Here is a 16732-nt window from a genome sequence, read left to right as displayed (position 1 = left end):
AGGAAGTGTCAGGCACCTGGAGATGGGAACAGGTGTCCTGGCACATAAACCTCAAAGAGCTGGCAGCAGTTCATCTGGCGCTCCAGTTCTTTCAGAACGAAGTCTCCGGCAATGTGGTGCAGATCAACTCGGACAACACCACAGCCCTGGCATACCTCAAGAAACAGGGAGGAACCCACTCTCGATCCCTGTTCTTCCTTGCAAAGGAGATCCTGTTATGGGCGAAGGCACACGACGTCTCTATCCTGACGAGATTCATATCAGGGGTAGAAAACGTCCTTTGCAGATCTGCTCAGTCGACAAGGTCAACTTCTGCCGACGAAGTGGACCCTTCATCAGGAAGTATGCCAGAGGTTGTGGAAGTTATGGGGATTGTCCTCTCGTAGACATCTTCGCAACTTCCAGGACAACGAGACTCCCGCTGTACTGCTCACCAGTTTCTAGACCCAGGAGCAGTAGCAGTAGACGCCCTTCTTTGGGACTGGACGGGGGGGCTAGACGTATATGCCTTTCCCCCGTTCAAGGTCCTAGGGGAAGTGATAAGAAAATTCGCGGCATCAGAGGGAACGAGGATGACTCTCATCGCCCCCTTCTGGCCAGCGACAGACTGGTTCACAGAGGTCATGTCCTTTCTTGTAGACTTTCCGAGGACTCTGCCTCCAAGGATAGATCTACTCAAACAGCCCCACTTCGAGAGGTATCACAAAAACCTCCCCGCTCTGAGTCTGACTGCGTTCAGACTATCCAGAAGTTGGCCAGAGCGAGGGGTTTTTCAAGACCAGTGGCGAGAGCAATCGCAACGGCAAGAAGACCTTCTTCTATTGCCGTATACCAACCAATCCAAGTGGGCTGTTTTCCGGAGCTGGTGCAGGAAGAAAGACATTTCCTCCACCTCTACCTCTGTGAGCCAGATCGCAGACTTCCTTCTCTAACTTGAGAAATTGAAGTTCGCTTAGCGGTGCCTACGATAAAAGGCTACAGAATGTGCTTTCTGTAGTCTTTAGGCATAGAGGACTGGACTTAGCCAACAACAGAGACCTTCATGATCTTCTTAAGTCTTTCGAGACTTCGAAGGTACCCCAACCAAGAGTCCCTTCTTGGAACTTAGACATTGTTCTAAAGTTTTTGACGTCCAGTATTTTTGAACCGCTCAACTTAGCTTCGCTTAGAAACCTGACAAGGAAGACACTTTTTCTAACTGCTCTGGCGACGGCGAAGAGAGTTAGTGAGATCCAGGCTATAAGCAAGCATGTTGGGTTTAAGAACTCTGATGCTGTTTGTTCTTTAAGCCCTTTGTTCTTAGCAAAGAACGAAAAACCCGTCCAACCCTTGGCCCAAGACATTTGAAATCAAGGGTTTGACAGAGATCGTGGGTAATGAGCCAGAGAGAGTCCTGTGCCCTGTCAGGGCTCTCAAATTCTATCTAGACAGAACGAAGGACTGTAGAGGACCTTCGGGCAACTTGTGGTGCTCGGTTAAGAAGCCCGATCTTCCCATGTCAAAGAACGCGCTTTCTTTCTTCTTGAGAGACACCATTAAGGAAGCTCATTCCACATGTAGTGATAGTGACATGAAACTGTTAAAAGTGAATGCCCACGAGGTGAGGGCTATTTCGACCTCGATAGCCTTTCACAGGAATATGGCACTCAGTGACATTTTGAGTGCCACATATTGGCGGAGCAACTCGGTGTTCGCTTCACACTACCTGCGGGAGGTGAAAGCGACATACGAACATTGCTCGTCGCTTGGACCATACGTCGCTGCAGACACTGATTTTTGGGGACAGGAGTAGCACTCATCCTTTCCTTTAATGGTTAGGTGAGCTTTTAATCGTGTGTGTTTTGGTTGTGGGGTTGATCGCCCGAGGCGGATCTCCCTTCTTTAGTCTAGTTTAGTGGTATACTTTGGTAGACTAGGCCAGGTGGTTTTTTACTTCATGCCCTCATTGTATGGTCAATGGTCTAGTCACATCGTGGTCACGCCCCCGTTGACAGATCATCCTGAGTGCACCAGCTATATAGGTCTCTACCTCGCTGGCAACTCTAATAGCACAAGCAGACTTACGCGGCAGTAACCACGAAGTCAGCTATGCTAACAGGTAAGGAATCAAGATATCAGTTATCTGCATATATATATGTTTCCTAAAATCTTCTATTCTGTCTACTCCCACCACCAAAGGTGGGATTCAGCTATATATATATCTGACAGGTAAGTTTCATGAACAAAATGATATTGTTAAGATACAATAAAGTTTGTTCATACTTACCTGGCAGATATATATAATTAAGTACCCACCCACCTCCCCTCAGGAGACAGTGGAAATAAAAATTATGAATAGAAAATGGGAATGATTCCTGATACCCGCCTCCCAGCGGCGGGAATGGGTACTAACCACCTGACTCCCACTACGTGTGTCGTAAGTTTTTTAATTTCTGTCGGACTTCGAAAATACAGCTTATATATATATCTGCCAGGTAAGTATGAACAAACTTTATTGTATCTTAACAATATCATTTTGCTCCCACACTCACCGTATCTGCTTCTCCCCACCCAAAAACCCCGGTTCCCAACAGGGTCCCCATTACCGTTTCTATAGTTTTCGGCGGTCATCTCCACTCGTATCTGCCTCCTCCCACCCAAAAAACCCAGTTTCCCAATGGGGTCCCCCAAGCCCTTTACCGTTTCGATTAAACTTTCGGCTCTACTTTGTATGCTGTTGTTTTGGTATCGCAGCCATTTTAGTTGGGTGATCTTCCGCCGATTATGTTGTTCGGACCTACCAAAGACAATACACGAAAGATGGGAAGCTCAGACCACAGCCGCATCGGCCGCATACAATTTAGTACCTGGCATGAAATGAAGATGGCGGTAGCATTTCACCTGCCTACATCGTTTGTTTGTTTACTTTTTCACAAAGCGGGGCATTTAATTTCAATCATGAGTGGGCGTAGCCATCATCACCCGTGTGTGGTTTGCAATAGGACGAAAAATTATTTTCCCCATCTGATTTTTCATGCTTTTCCTCAGAATAAAGAAAGGTGATAAAATCATTACATCTGTTACAAAGTACATGATGACTTTTAGAGAAAATGAAGAAATAAAATAGACCAAAGCAAAATTGAATGTCGGTGCAGTGTTATTCCGAAATAAATATTGGAAAATATTTACCATACGGTGGACGCCTCTAAGCGGAAAGAAAATATATTTATATGTGATTTTCGACTAGAAAAAAATATTTGCCATTTGAAGCCCCAACAACCAACCTAACCTTCCTGGTAGTGTACATCAGTAGCCTAATCATGTCAACAGTAAACCTAACCATATCAGCAGTACCATAACCATGCCAACAGTTACCTAACCATGTCAACAGTAATTTGCAATGGAAATGAAGCTATCTTGCAAAACATATCAAAATCAACTAGAAAAACTATATTTTCTTGTCATTTACTGGCTTCAATTGTATTTCAAATAAATACCTTAAAGTTATATTTGCATATCTTGAAAATCTCTAGAAATATGAAAGAAACATACCAATTCCTATCACTGTCAGACAATTCGTGAATATTGGGTCTCCATGCCTTTTCCAGATAGGCTACTCACAGCAATTTTGATATACTGTATATATACAGTAGTTATGTTATATTCTCAGCAGCTTACCCTTGGGTTGTAGTTATAAATGTTTACCTTAATTTTTCATTAATAAGCAACTATTTAGCAAACCAAAGTTGTTTCATCAGGAAGGATGGATCTTGTCCGAGCATTCATATGGGAGAGCATAAGTAGGTTAGTTAAGTTAGAGTGTTTTACTTTAATTTCAAGAATTTCAAGTTCACTAACCTTTTAATAATCTATGATTGAATTTTCCTATATGTATGGATAAAAGCATTCAAAATAAAAAAGAATTACATGCAAACCAGCATATCTGCTCCCACAAGATCCATTCTTACCGTTTCATCTATGTTTCTGCATTATATGCTCATAATTGTTCAATTTTTAAAATGAAATCTTGTAATTGGTACCAACACCCCACATAGTATTCCAAAGTAAATATACCATTTGGCAGCAAATGTACGCAGTAATACAGTAGTAATAAATTGGCAAAACAAGTTGTGAAAACCTATGATATTTGCTTGTACTGTACATGATGCAAAAGGAAACATGGTTCATGTAAATTAGAATAATTGTTTCAAATTTTTTTAGGAATGTGCATGCTTCTTGCAGAAATGGCATTTTACTAGAAAATACCAGGCAGAAGTGTTGGATACATTACCTTCATAAAAGGGTGCCAGTTGAATATGCATTTTTAAGAACTCCCACAATTGGGCTATGAGATTTTAATAAATTGTTATAAATAGGTTTGTTTCCTATTTGATTTGTGATTTCAATTTTTATTTGCTTTTTGTGGAAATTAAGTTAAACCTAGATTTTTGCTTATACAGTATTCTGTAAAATACAGCATTGCATTTGTTATAAAAGGGTACCTTACTTTTCCTACATTGTTGTTGTAATTTTCTTAGTTTTATTAACAAATATTGCTTAACTTTTGCCTAATCAGCATGCAAGTTAAGTCTGCTTTTTCATTTTGATTTCATATTGGTTTTGATTATCCCATGCTTTGTTTGCTATTTAAATTCTGATATATGCATGTTTTGTTTCCATGACTTGTATGACTATTGCCTGCAAATGAAGCATGTGCCATTTCTTTTACTTTGTTTATGTTCTTTGCAAGAACATTTGTGTACAGTATACAATCATAAGCACAAGCCCAAAAAAAGGAAAATAATTACTGTATACTATATTGGTGAAATAATAAGATAATATGAGAATAAGTTTGTTTCATTCTAACTGCCCTCTCAATTTTAGATAAAGATACTTAGCAATTAATGTTAACTGCCATCTCAATTTTAGATAAAGATACTTAGCAATTAACGTTACATTAACTGAAGGATTTTATTTAATGATTCAGAAATGCCTAATATATAAGTCATAAGCTATGATAGAGCCCTATAATCATGTTAACAAGCAATATTAATCGATTTAGTATTCAATAATTTATAAAGAGAAGTTTATTGCAGCATAAGAATAAATTTTAACATTTAAAAAAGCCGCGCTACGCCACAGCCGAGTTTTAGTTAAGGGCATGATCAATAGATGGCGCGCATTCTGACGGGTTGGATGATGTTTTTTTTAATGGTATTAATAGTCAGTTTCCCATCTTTCGTGTATTGTCTTTGGGACCTACCGCCGTCTAGCGGTAGGGTGGGCCCGGGAAACTGTAGGTGCTAAGTATTAGAATACTAAAACTCAAAGCAGTAACTTTCGGCAGCGGAGAGACTGACGGAAAATTGAGAATATGAGGTTACATAAAAATATTAATTTTATGTAAACTAAGCATAGCAAAATAAAAATAATCAAACTATTAAAAAGAATAAAAACTCGAAAACAAAAACATTAAGATAGTACATAACTGAGTATGACAGTAAAATAAAATAACATAGGCCTATATAAAACAAAAGGACTAAAGAACACCCACCTAAAACACAGACGCATGCATACACATACACACACACTCTCTCTCTCTCTCTCTCTCTCTCTCTCTCTCTCTCTCTCTCTCTCTCTCTCTCTCTCTCTCTCTCTCACTGGGGAAGGCAGCAGAATCGCTGCCGAAAGCTATTTTGAATTTTAGCATCATTGACATTTGTGGTTATAATTTTTTCCCATTTATTGCTACTCACCACTGAGTTCATTATTCTGCATTACATTGCATATTATTAGTATCGTCACTGATTTGATCACTATCACTAATACTACATATTGATTAGGCTATTGACGAATTTCAAATCACACCTTCACCCTCCAACAGCTAGGCTAACACTGCTCGAGATGGTAGTGCTCCCAGTCCCATCACCCTTACGTGCGAGCTGGCTACATTATCACCCTACCAGCAAAATAAGAACTGCTGAGCACCAGCAGTTCCACATAGTGTTTCAATTATTTTATTTATTTATTTATTTTTACAAAAACAAGGGAATGGTAATCATTTATAAAGAATTATTGATAATCTATACCTAATTTCTCATATACATGTATATACTCATAATTTTGTGCATGTACGTATATTCTGAAATCTATAGGGGGTGCTGCAGTTCCACAGTCCATGCTGACGAGACGCCACTGCTAATATGTATTTACATATGTGACATTGTTTTATAATATTGTTTCAAATTTTTGTATTCCATAATCAATCCAAAGTCTACTATGAAAATTTATTGGGAGGCAATGGAAATCCACTCCTCTCATGTTTCTAGGACCATTTATTTCGTACAGTTACAAATTACTCTCGTGTAAAAATAAAGCTAAAAATAAAGCTCAAACTAACCCAAATTCACCCTAAATAGCCCCTTGGTTTACACTGGCGCATGGTATATATGTGCACATTTCTTCAGTAGGCTGACCAGTTGTTATTTTCCTTTCATTATATTCCTCCTACAGTTTCATGACATGGCCTTGTAGTGCCTTGACCTGCTTTCTCTGACGTCTCTTTAATTTGCCCTCCTTGACAAGATTGATTCACCCGATTCGGTATTTCCTTTGCCTCTAAGTATATAAAAGATATAAGTGAATAAGCTGCAAGGTTGCTTTTTTGTTCAGCTTATGATGCCACCCCTCCACATCGTTGTTTGTCCTAATACGGCGCCCAAACACTGGCCAGCTCTCCAATTTCCACAACTGATTCTGCAACCACGTTAGGTCAACATAATCCATAAACTCTCTAACTGACCCAATGACACCCACCTTGCCTGAAAGTTCATCAAAGGTTTCCTTAATATTATTGCTATAATATAAAATTATTTGTATGGGTCCGAATCACTCAAAAAAAAAAAAAAAAAAAAAAGGTCCGAAACAGCCGATCAAATGGTCCGAATTAGCCTAAATTAACAATTGTCCGAATCAGCCTAGTAAATGGGCCGAATCAGATACGAATCAGCCATGGTCCGATGAAGCCTGCATCCCAAATAACATTAATGTAGTGGGGGTACGTCAGATTCTGTCAGTGGTGCTGTATTGCTCTATTGACTTACTGTAGGTATGGTAGTTTGCTAATCATGCAGCAGTTGCCGTGCACTGTTGCTAAGAGCTATAGGTACGGCACTAGAAGATCAGTGATAGTAGTAATATTAATAGTCGAACTGAATTGTTTCGCTGAACATGTTCAATTGAAAATGTCAAAGTGAAGCACCATACTGTCATCACCAAAGCACCAAAACATTTTGACAGTAAATGAAAATATAAAAAATCACAATAATACTTAATCATACCTAATTAGATTTTGACTATATACATGGTAAATAAAACTAAACTAATCTATCTGTGTACTTCATATCTTTTTTTAATCTCCTCTGAACCGTGTAATAATACATCACTTTTCACCGAAAAACAGATGTTTTCAGGTTTCAACGAGCTGAAAAAAGCAATAGACGTCTACAAGGAGTCAAACTCCCAGAAATTATGTCACGAACGATCGAATCGGCCCTGAAAAGAGCTCCGAAGAGGAGATTCAAAGAAATCGTGCTCTGCTGTGTTCATGGTAGTAAGGAAACTACCAACGTCGATCCTCTGGTAAACGGCATAATGAATCGTAAGTAATCATCCAAATCACGTCTATATTAACAGCATGTTTCCCATATTAAACACACTACTGACTCCTGCACTACCTTACTAGCTAAGCTTCATATCTTCTTTGAATCTCCTTTTCGAAGCCCTTTTCAGGTCCGATTCGATCGTTCATAACCTACGGATATACAATTTCTGGAAGTTTGACTCTTCGTAAACGTCAATTGCCTTTTTCAGCTTGTTGGAACCTGAAAACATCTGTTTTCAGCGAAAACTGATGTATTATTACACGGTTCATGTTGCTCTGTCGTCATTTTCTTGCTGTCACTGATAAGCCCGAGGCCTAAACAAGGGTTCACGCATGAGCAATTCACAGCCGTACTAATATCTATAGCAATCAGGAACACGGCTGCTGTATCAATATCCACTTCTTTTTATTTTAGGGGAGACAACTATCAATTGTCCCCCCAAAACTTTTCCTCCAAGTTTTATAGGTAGCTATATCACAGATGCTAGAAATGAGTAACAGTAAAAATTGAATAAAACCCCTTTAATAGTTATTTTCATAGACCTACCTACTCAAACAGAGTGCACTACTTGCTGAAGTGACTAAAATATGTTTAGCAACCAAAGTGAACTAAAAAAAAAAAAAGCCTCTTTCAGACTTCAGTGTTAGGTCTGACGCAATAGAGGTGTTTACTGGTCATAATTTTGCCGTACTGTTTGTGATGGCGGTTGTGTGTGGGGGGGGGGGGGGGGGTGTTTGGGGAAGGGGGGGGGGGGGTGTTTATAGGTACGGCAGCCGTATCCCGATCGTGGTAGATATTGGTACGGCAGTGAATTGCGCATGCGTCAATTTCAGACTTCCTGCCGTACAAATAATATAGTGCGGTGAGTGTACGGCAGATTCTGTCATTGGTGCCGTATTGCGCTCTTGACTTGCTGTAGATACGGCAGTTAGCTATATCCGTTTACCAGTTTGCTAATCATACTGTATTATGTAAACCAGAGTTCAGGGCGGTTTTAGGCGGGACAGTCCACGCTTTTTGAACATCTGTCCCCTTTTTTTTAGTTAGCAAAATGTCCCTCCCCTTTTTTTTGTTTTGCTTTTGTGAATTTTGTCCCGCTTTTTTTTGTACTAGAAAAAACAAACACTATCCCAATTTTAATGGATAGTGCTGAAATTTTGTTTAATTTTGCCATTTCACTACCTGGTAAAGGAAAATTCCATCGTCTTCTCAGACAGCTGCAATACCCAATGAAGTGAATTAAAAGAATATTGTAAAGTGTATAACGGCCCTTGCAACTGCCGATGTCGGGCAGAATAAAGGGCCGAGAAAGTCACCAAAGGTACGATGGTAGTGTATATATTTATATATAATCCTCTTTGAATCTCCTCTTCGGAATTCTTTTCAGGGCCGATTCGATCGTTCGTGACCTACGTATATATCATGAATTACCAAATTTTTGAAAGTCTGAGTCTTCATAGATGTCTATGGCTTTTTTCAGCTCGTTAAAGCCTAAAACATCTGTTTTTCGGCGAAAACTAATTATTATTCCGCGTTTCATGATGTTCCGTCACCATTTTTCTTGCTGTTACTGATATGCCCAAAGACTGCGTATATACTTCAGTATATAGTCTTTGGATATGAGTGAGACGGTAAACAAGGGTTCGCGCATGCGCAATTCACTGCCGTACCAATATCTACCGCGATCGGGGTACGGCTGCCGTACCAATATCCAGTTCGTTATTTGGGCATTATAAAGGTTAATTTATCCAGATCTGTGACCCTTATAAAGGCTCTTTTCGGGCTGTTTTGCGTTGGGGAAATGTTGGCAGTATTGTTTGTTACCTTATAAATCGTAATCTGATTGATTTTTTGTTATCGAGTTGCTATCAACGAGTTCTTAAAATCTATAGTTTTATTTTTTTTATACAAAAAATATTTTTTTATTACGGCTTACCATAAAATAAAAATATTCACTTTCTTTGAAAAATCTATAAAAACGAATCAAAGAAAATACTATATTTATGGTAAACCATTTTATTTATGACTTGTAGCGTACTTCCGGTCAATTTTGTTCGTTTCGTTGTATTGGCGTATTTTTTGGTACAATTATCAAAATATATTTGTGTTATTCATAATGCAAGAACTGAAATACACACACCTGTACCAAACCTTGAATCTAACAATAAACTATGGTATAAAATTCCTCTAGTGTGAACCAATTTACAGGCAGAGTACAGATTAGTTTCTACTAGTAATATGTGCCCTGATTCTGCATAATCATCATGAGAGCCTGAGAAAAACAAAGGTTAAAATGGAAAATAAAAAAATCATGAGCTATAATCGCCAGGCATTTCCTACTCATTTGTGATTTTTTTCCCTGAAAAAAATTTGCGTTTTCAACATTCTTTAAAAAAAACTTGACAGAATAGTGTTTCATTTATTATGGTGTGGCAATTTGTCATCTTGACGAAGCAGCTCGATGTTTTTTAATACCCATTTAGTCACCAAGCCTTGTTTTATTGCACATAAAATATACCATTTTGAACACACATAGCTACTCCAGCTTTCTTATATATTTATTTGCTTATCTATATACTGGTTTGCTGATTCTCTTCAAGTCCATTTTTTATAACATGACAACTCTCTCTCTCTCTTTCAGGAAGTAATATTATCAAGATGTTAAATAATTCTTAAGAAATGCATTTAGTTCTGTCACTTTGAAAAGCAACCTTTTTTATGATAGATTAATTATATTTTCCAAATCTTATCATGAATACTTAAGTATTGTTATGCAATAAATACAAAGAAAATGTGGATACAGGCAGTGTAAAAAATGGTAGTTGCATTTGCACGAGACCACAAAAAAGAAAACAATATCAAAAGTATAAGAATTGCATCATATACGATATAAGGTATCAAAGGAATAAATGATAAAGAAAATGATACGGGGAACACATTTCCAGCAAATTTCTCATTAGCACTTCATATCACATAAATATACTTCCGAACACATAAGTTTACATATAACACAAACCTATACATACCTCAAACGATTATATTTTCGGAAAAAGTACAAAAAGGTATTCGTCAGTCTGGCTAGATGTACTGATGACGTTTCACAAGGGGCAGGGCTAGATTCCAGATCTCCCACGAACGCTTAATTTTTTTTTATAATTTTTGCGTGCGTAGAAAATTTTTTCTGTGCGTGATTATGGGTTTGAAAATAATTGTAATGTACCAACTGAAATGGCATTCTTTGGTATATGGCAAAATGTAATAAGATGAAAAATTATGTAAGAAAAATGTGGTAATTATTTACATAAAATTTGAAAATTTTGGTCCGTCTTTGACCTAGGATTCCTCGAAAATTTCTGAAAACACCTAACAATTTTATTTATACATTATATAGTAAATTTTATCAGCTTTCTAATCCATTTTTCAGTTTCTTTCTATCATCATCCCTTAGTCACACACGCTACGAAACGTGAATGTATGTAGGTTGACGGATGAAGTATTTGCACATTTTTGTGTGCGTAGATAATTTTTTCTGTGCGCGCTTGTTAGTTTGAAAGTAATCGTAATTGTAATGTGCTATATATCATTTGAAAGAGCCTTCTTTGTACTTTAACGTAGTACAACATGCAATAAAAGGAAATTTTATATAAAATAACGCCATCGCAAAAATAGTTATATGAAAATGTTATCGTAAATATAGTTTCATAAAGATATGGTCCTTTTGTAACTGATGACGTTTCACAAGGGGCAGGGAATAGCCGGGGATAGGTTTTAGTGACTCTGGTCTGTCCTACCGTCCACGAGACCTCTCGATGAAACGCCTCACTGTGTGGATTCAAATAAATATTTTGGATGAAGTAAGAGTGACACATCCTTACTACCCTCGTCGAGTTTTTCTATTTTTATGTGTTCCCTGACTTGAATTTTTTCTCTCCTTGTGACGAAGTTGTTCAGTGTACACAGGACTCCAACACTCAGACTGGTAAACGAACCAGTCTTCAAAGTCTTCAATTATGTTGCGCTCGTATATATCAGGGTCATATAACCGCGCGCACAGATGGCAGAAGGTTCTTTCTCCTCCAATGGTCGAAGGCTGGTAGTGTTGCTTCCATTCAAAATATTTCTGGTACTCCTGAAAATCGATGTTTGTTTTTATTTAGAGCTACTGGATATTTTAGATAATGTAACGGCTGTTATATTACAAAAATATAAAAGTATATGACCTTATAAAAGTATATGACCTTAAGATTGTGCTGTTAGTACATTTATCACTGTACATTTATTTTAGAGATTCATGAGAGAGGTGAAAGCAGAAACAAACAATATTACCTCAGGATTTTGTTGCAAGAACAGCAACTTCTTAGCCAGATCCTTGGGAGTGTATTCGTTCGCATTTATGTAAGAATTCGGAGGCAAATACGAGGAGTAGTCTGCAGATCCGCGAACCACAGGGACTATTGGGTAGTATAGAAAATTGTAGACTTTTTCAGTGATGTAATCTTTACAGAAATTATTTTCAAGTGAAAAGATAAAAAGGTAATTCTCTCCAGCCATTTTCAGGCACTCATCCTTAGTAGAGTCATATTCTTGAGTCACAATCATTGATTTGCCACATTGCATATTTCCGTATTTCCCATATACATCAATAGGAGCATATTCCTTGAATTTTTTGACGTATGCCAAACGGTTAGAATGCACCATATCATTGTTTTTAGAGATGAACACGAGAGCCAACTTCTTTTCCTTCTTTTTCTCCTGCTTTAAAATTGGGGGTTTCACCCAAGATGGAGGAAGCAATCGTGCATCTTCTTTGCTGACGACGAATCCATGAGGTAGTAAGACATCGGCATCACGACGATAAGTCATCGTCCGGTTGAAGAATCTGTTATAGAGCCTCACGTCTGTCCTGTGCTGAGGGGAAGCCAAGGGCGGCGACTCTAGGCTCAGCATTACCCATGGCTGGCGAGGATCCCTGGGGCCAAGAGCCTCCATGGCGGTCTGGGGATCTTTCGTTCCTCTCAGCTCGATAACTATTGCATCCACGCTCCTCCTCTGCAATTAACACACAGGGAAAGTTATATTCAGGTTGGGTCTGCCTGATCAAGGCACTTCCTCCCTGAGTGCAGGGATGAGGATGGTAACTACCTTGTTTCCAGGGAACTCACAGAGGAAGTGGTTTGCGAAAGAGGCAAAATATTCAAGTCTGTTAAGAAAACTTTTTTTTTTTTTTTTTTTTTTTTAACATACATTGTTAATGAATTTGGGTAAACGTTTATCAATAATCATATACTATTATATTGACAAACGTTGTGAAATTAGTTATAAAAGTGACTCTCCATTAGGAGTCTGTCTTCTCTAACCCAGAATGTTTATGGGATTCCAGCAGTGATGACCATAGTCACTGCGAAACCTGTTTACATTACTCAAATAATTCATTCCAGTACCATGCTCCATTTTCTAGATGACTTAACTCCTTCTTCCAGGACCTTTATCTTATCTCCCATTCATCCTTTCCACATGTGCAGACCATCTAAAAAGACCTTTATCCATTCTTTCATCTATAATAAACTTTCTTCTCATTTGTAACTTTTTCCAGGATGGTTATCTTTTTAGTTCTTTTAAGGCGAGTTTACATTAGGCTTCACCCCATGCTGCATGCGTAAGACTCACCACCAGCTCCTCCCAAATTCTTGTTAGCCATGCCTACTGGATTGCTCATCAAGAGTCACGCCACACCACTAAGTCACCCTAATGAGCACTCCAGTAGGCGGGGCTAACAAGAATTTGGGAGGAGTTGGCGATGAGTCTTACGCATGCAGCCTAGTGTAAACTCACCTTACGCCGTATATTATAATCATGCAACCCATTTGTTCTCGGCACCTCCAACCCCTTCTCTTCCTTTAAGATTTAGCTTTGACACTTTACGTCCATTAAAGTAGAGTTTACTCTACACTCCTTCCACACATTAATATACATTGGCCTTTATAAATGCTCCTGGTCTTTTCCAAGTCCTATGGATACAACCTAGGTACCTTTCTTGCTGCACCAATTCTGTGCCTTTGCACTCACCCTACCATCATCTGCCAAACAAAATACCACGGATAGAATAAACCCTGTTTTGGGTAAGAAAGTGCAAAACTAGGGCCTAAAGAATAAAATCTATTTGGGTAAGAAAGTGCAAAACTAGGGCCTAAAGAATAACAAACTAATGAAGACAATCAACAAACAACTAACATTTCGTAAACGAACATTTTTTTTTAAATCACAAACTCCAGAACAAGAGACATTACCTCTTCCACATCGAAAGTCACTTTGCAGGGCAGAGGGCAGAGGTTGTTCCGGATGTGCGACGTCTGAGGAATCCAGTAATGTTTCCAGAAGGGCCTCGCCCACAGCAGGAACTTGGGAACCTTCCCTGACCTGAAACTGCACCAAACAATGTTCACTATACTTCATGAGTATAAGATAGTTTTGTTTTCAATAGTCTTGCTATGTAGATTACTTTGAAAAATAGTTTTCTCCTGTTATCATTGTCATTATTGTTATTGCTAATGGTGGTGGTGGTAGCGATGCAGTAATTTTGGATATTGGAAACATCAAAGGCACAAGAAATGCAAGAAACTGCACAAATGCTTACATTGCTAAGGAGTTTTTTTCCAATCGTAACAACTATACTTGAAGCAAATGTAGTGTCATAACCATAACCGTAAGATACTCAGAGCATTACTAACGTTTTATTTTGAAGAGTGAGTTCTCCAGCCGCTTTCTGTTTGAAAATGGTGAGCAAAGGCTCAAACATCTTGTCTTGAAACACGTAGTCCTTCCTAGGCTGAGAAACTGGAGGAGCAGAATATTTGTGATTAGCTTCTCAAAACCTCTCCCTCTCTTCTTTACTGTATATATAAATCTATATAGATATTATATATATATATATATATATATATATATATAATATATATAGATATAATATATATATATATAATATATATATATATATATAACACAACAACACTACTTATACCCAAAAGAAAATACGACAAATAAGGCCTCTTTTTAAAAGACTCCGTCTCGCATACTTACCGTTGCCAGCAGAGCAATGTTGACGTGTCCTCTTGTACATGACACTCGCCCAGTTGTTAATTAGGAGGTAGACGGTTAACCCGCATAAACTTAACGCCAGCAACAATCGCCTTCCATCCATGGAACACAAAAAGCTCACGAGCTGGGGAGGTTAAGACTTCGTTAACTTACGACTAGGTTATTGTTTGTAACGTGGGCTGAGAAGACGAGCGAATGAAAACACTGCGAGAATAAAAGTTATATTGAAGAAAATCGATTTAATTGCATGGTATAATGTTATTCTCCTTGCATTTTAACATATATTAATCTGTTTATAAATTTGTTTTTCTTTATTTAATAAGAGATCTCTACACTCAATTTCCCTTTACCTTCTCTTACTTCCTAATAAGCACCGTATTCTTTGGAAGCTTAAATTTCAAGTCAGTGGTCCCTTTGGGCTTGTTCCATACGAATAAGTTCATCCTCTGAATAATTATGATAATCTACTTGGGTAGTAGACCCTCTTTTAAACAAGTCTTATTGAAAGTTATTGCTGCTCCAGTACTGTAAATTCCATAGAGTAACTTCTCTATTTTTCTTATCAAAGTCTTCTCATGGTTGCTAAACTGGCAGGCAACATGCCAGTTTAAGCAACCATAAGAAGACTTTAGTAAGAAAAATAGAGAATTTACTCTATAGAATCAACAATGCTGAAGCAGCAATAACTTTTGATAATAATAATAATAATAGCAGTAGTGATTATTGCTCAGGGAACCTGAATATCCTGGGACAATGCCACACGAGCGAGTTTCCCGCCAGCTTTAAACATCTCGCCGGCAACTTTGCGCCAAATAATCAACATTTCTTTTTTTTTTTTTTCTTAACGGCTCAAGTTAGCTCTCATGCACAAGCCAGGGCTCATTGGTCATTTGTAAACTGATCGCTCTTGCTGATGCTTATAGGACACCAGTCAGTTAGTCAGTCACCCATGGTTGCGATCATGAGATACCCATCCTACATGAAATGCCAGTTCCCAATATGGACGCGAACCCCCCCCCCACCCCCCACACTCCAGTCAAATAACACTTCTCGGGTCAACAAAGGCTCAATAGCTTTTTCGGGAAATCAGCCCAAATTCCCTCTACTCGTGAGACCGATGACGTGATTTCTCGCTGGTGAGACAAGATTACTTGACACTGAACTACTACAACTACTATTTTGCACTATTTTCTTCCATTCTCTTCTTATTCACTTTCTGAAATAGCCATTCACTTATGTTTGAAGCCTATTGGTCACATTCTCCAGATCTACGGAAATAGAACGTTCATTGTGCATAATTTTTCACGTCTTCATCTACGGTTTTTACAACCGTGATATTTGAAGGAAAGAATTGCTGGATCTTCTAAAAAAAGAAAAAAAATGTAGTTGCTTTCTCTTGTAGTGTTACAGCGCTCCAAATTCTCTTTTTAATCATTGGCAAAAGACCTTCTCACCATCTCTAAACGATATACGGAAATTAAGTCAGTCACCTTATATCCAGAAATCGAACAATGAAAACGGAGATGACACAACGAGACCTCCTCCACACCTTCTCGTTGTAAAAAGGACACTAAAAAGGAAATGATGACTCGAAAAAAATTCTAGCTTAGCTATCTAAATGCGCAAGTGTTGAACACCTGCTCGTCTCGCGAGCGAAATGCATAATGTGTTCACGAACGAAGGAGAAAATTACTGGCCTGTAATCGGACATTAGAAATTATTTAAGTTATATAGATCGAGCGACTTGAAGAATTTATTTAATTTTTGATTGTTTGTCTGTCTCACAACTAAAATTGTAATCATTTTCATACGTAAAGCAAGCTGGGCTATTATATATATATATATATATATATACACACACACACACACACACACACACATATATATATATATATATATATATATATATATATATATATATATATATATATATAAAGAAGATCAAGGGCAGGAACAGGAACACAAAGAGATTCACATTATGCTTTAATCCTACG

At 38.1% G+C, this 16732-nt stretch overlaps 1 protein-coding gene across 1 annotated transcript; it reads right to left on the bottom strand.

Annotated features, from left to right (window-relative positions):
• Positions 1–9681: 9681 nt before the first annotated feature.
• Positions 9682–16288, bottom strand: LOC135201284 (alpha-(1,3)-fucosyltransferase C-like). Its single transcript, XM_064230155.1, has 6 exons — positions 16229–16288; positions 14721–14862; positions 14372–14477; positions 13931–14066; positions 11970–12692; positions 9682–11772 (listed from the first exon to the last, which is right to left on the bottom strand). Exons 2-6 carry the CDS (start codon positions 14839–14841, stop codon positions 11518–11520), a joined length of 1341 nt encoding a protein of 446 aa, XP_064086225.1. The 5' UTR covers positions 14842–14862; positions 16229–16288; the 3' UTR covers positions 9682–11517.
• Between the last annotated feature and the right edge of the window lie 444 nt (positions 16289–16732).

Source organism: Macrobrachium nipponense, chromosome 28 (assembly GCF_015104395.2).
Source record: "Macrobrachium nipponense isolate FS-2020 chromosome 28, ASM1510439v2, whole genome shotgun sequence".
NCBI classification, from domain to species: Eukaryota; Metazoa; Arthropoda; class Malacostraca; order Decapoda; family Palaemonidae; genus Macrobrachium; species Macrobrachium nipponense.
The sequence above is the reverse complement of the archived record's forward strand: the minus strand, read 5'-3'. Positions and strand labels throughout refer to the sequence as shown.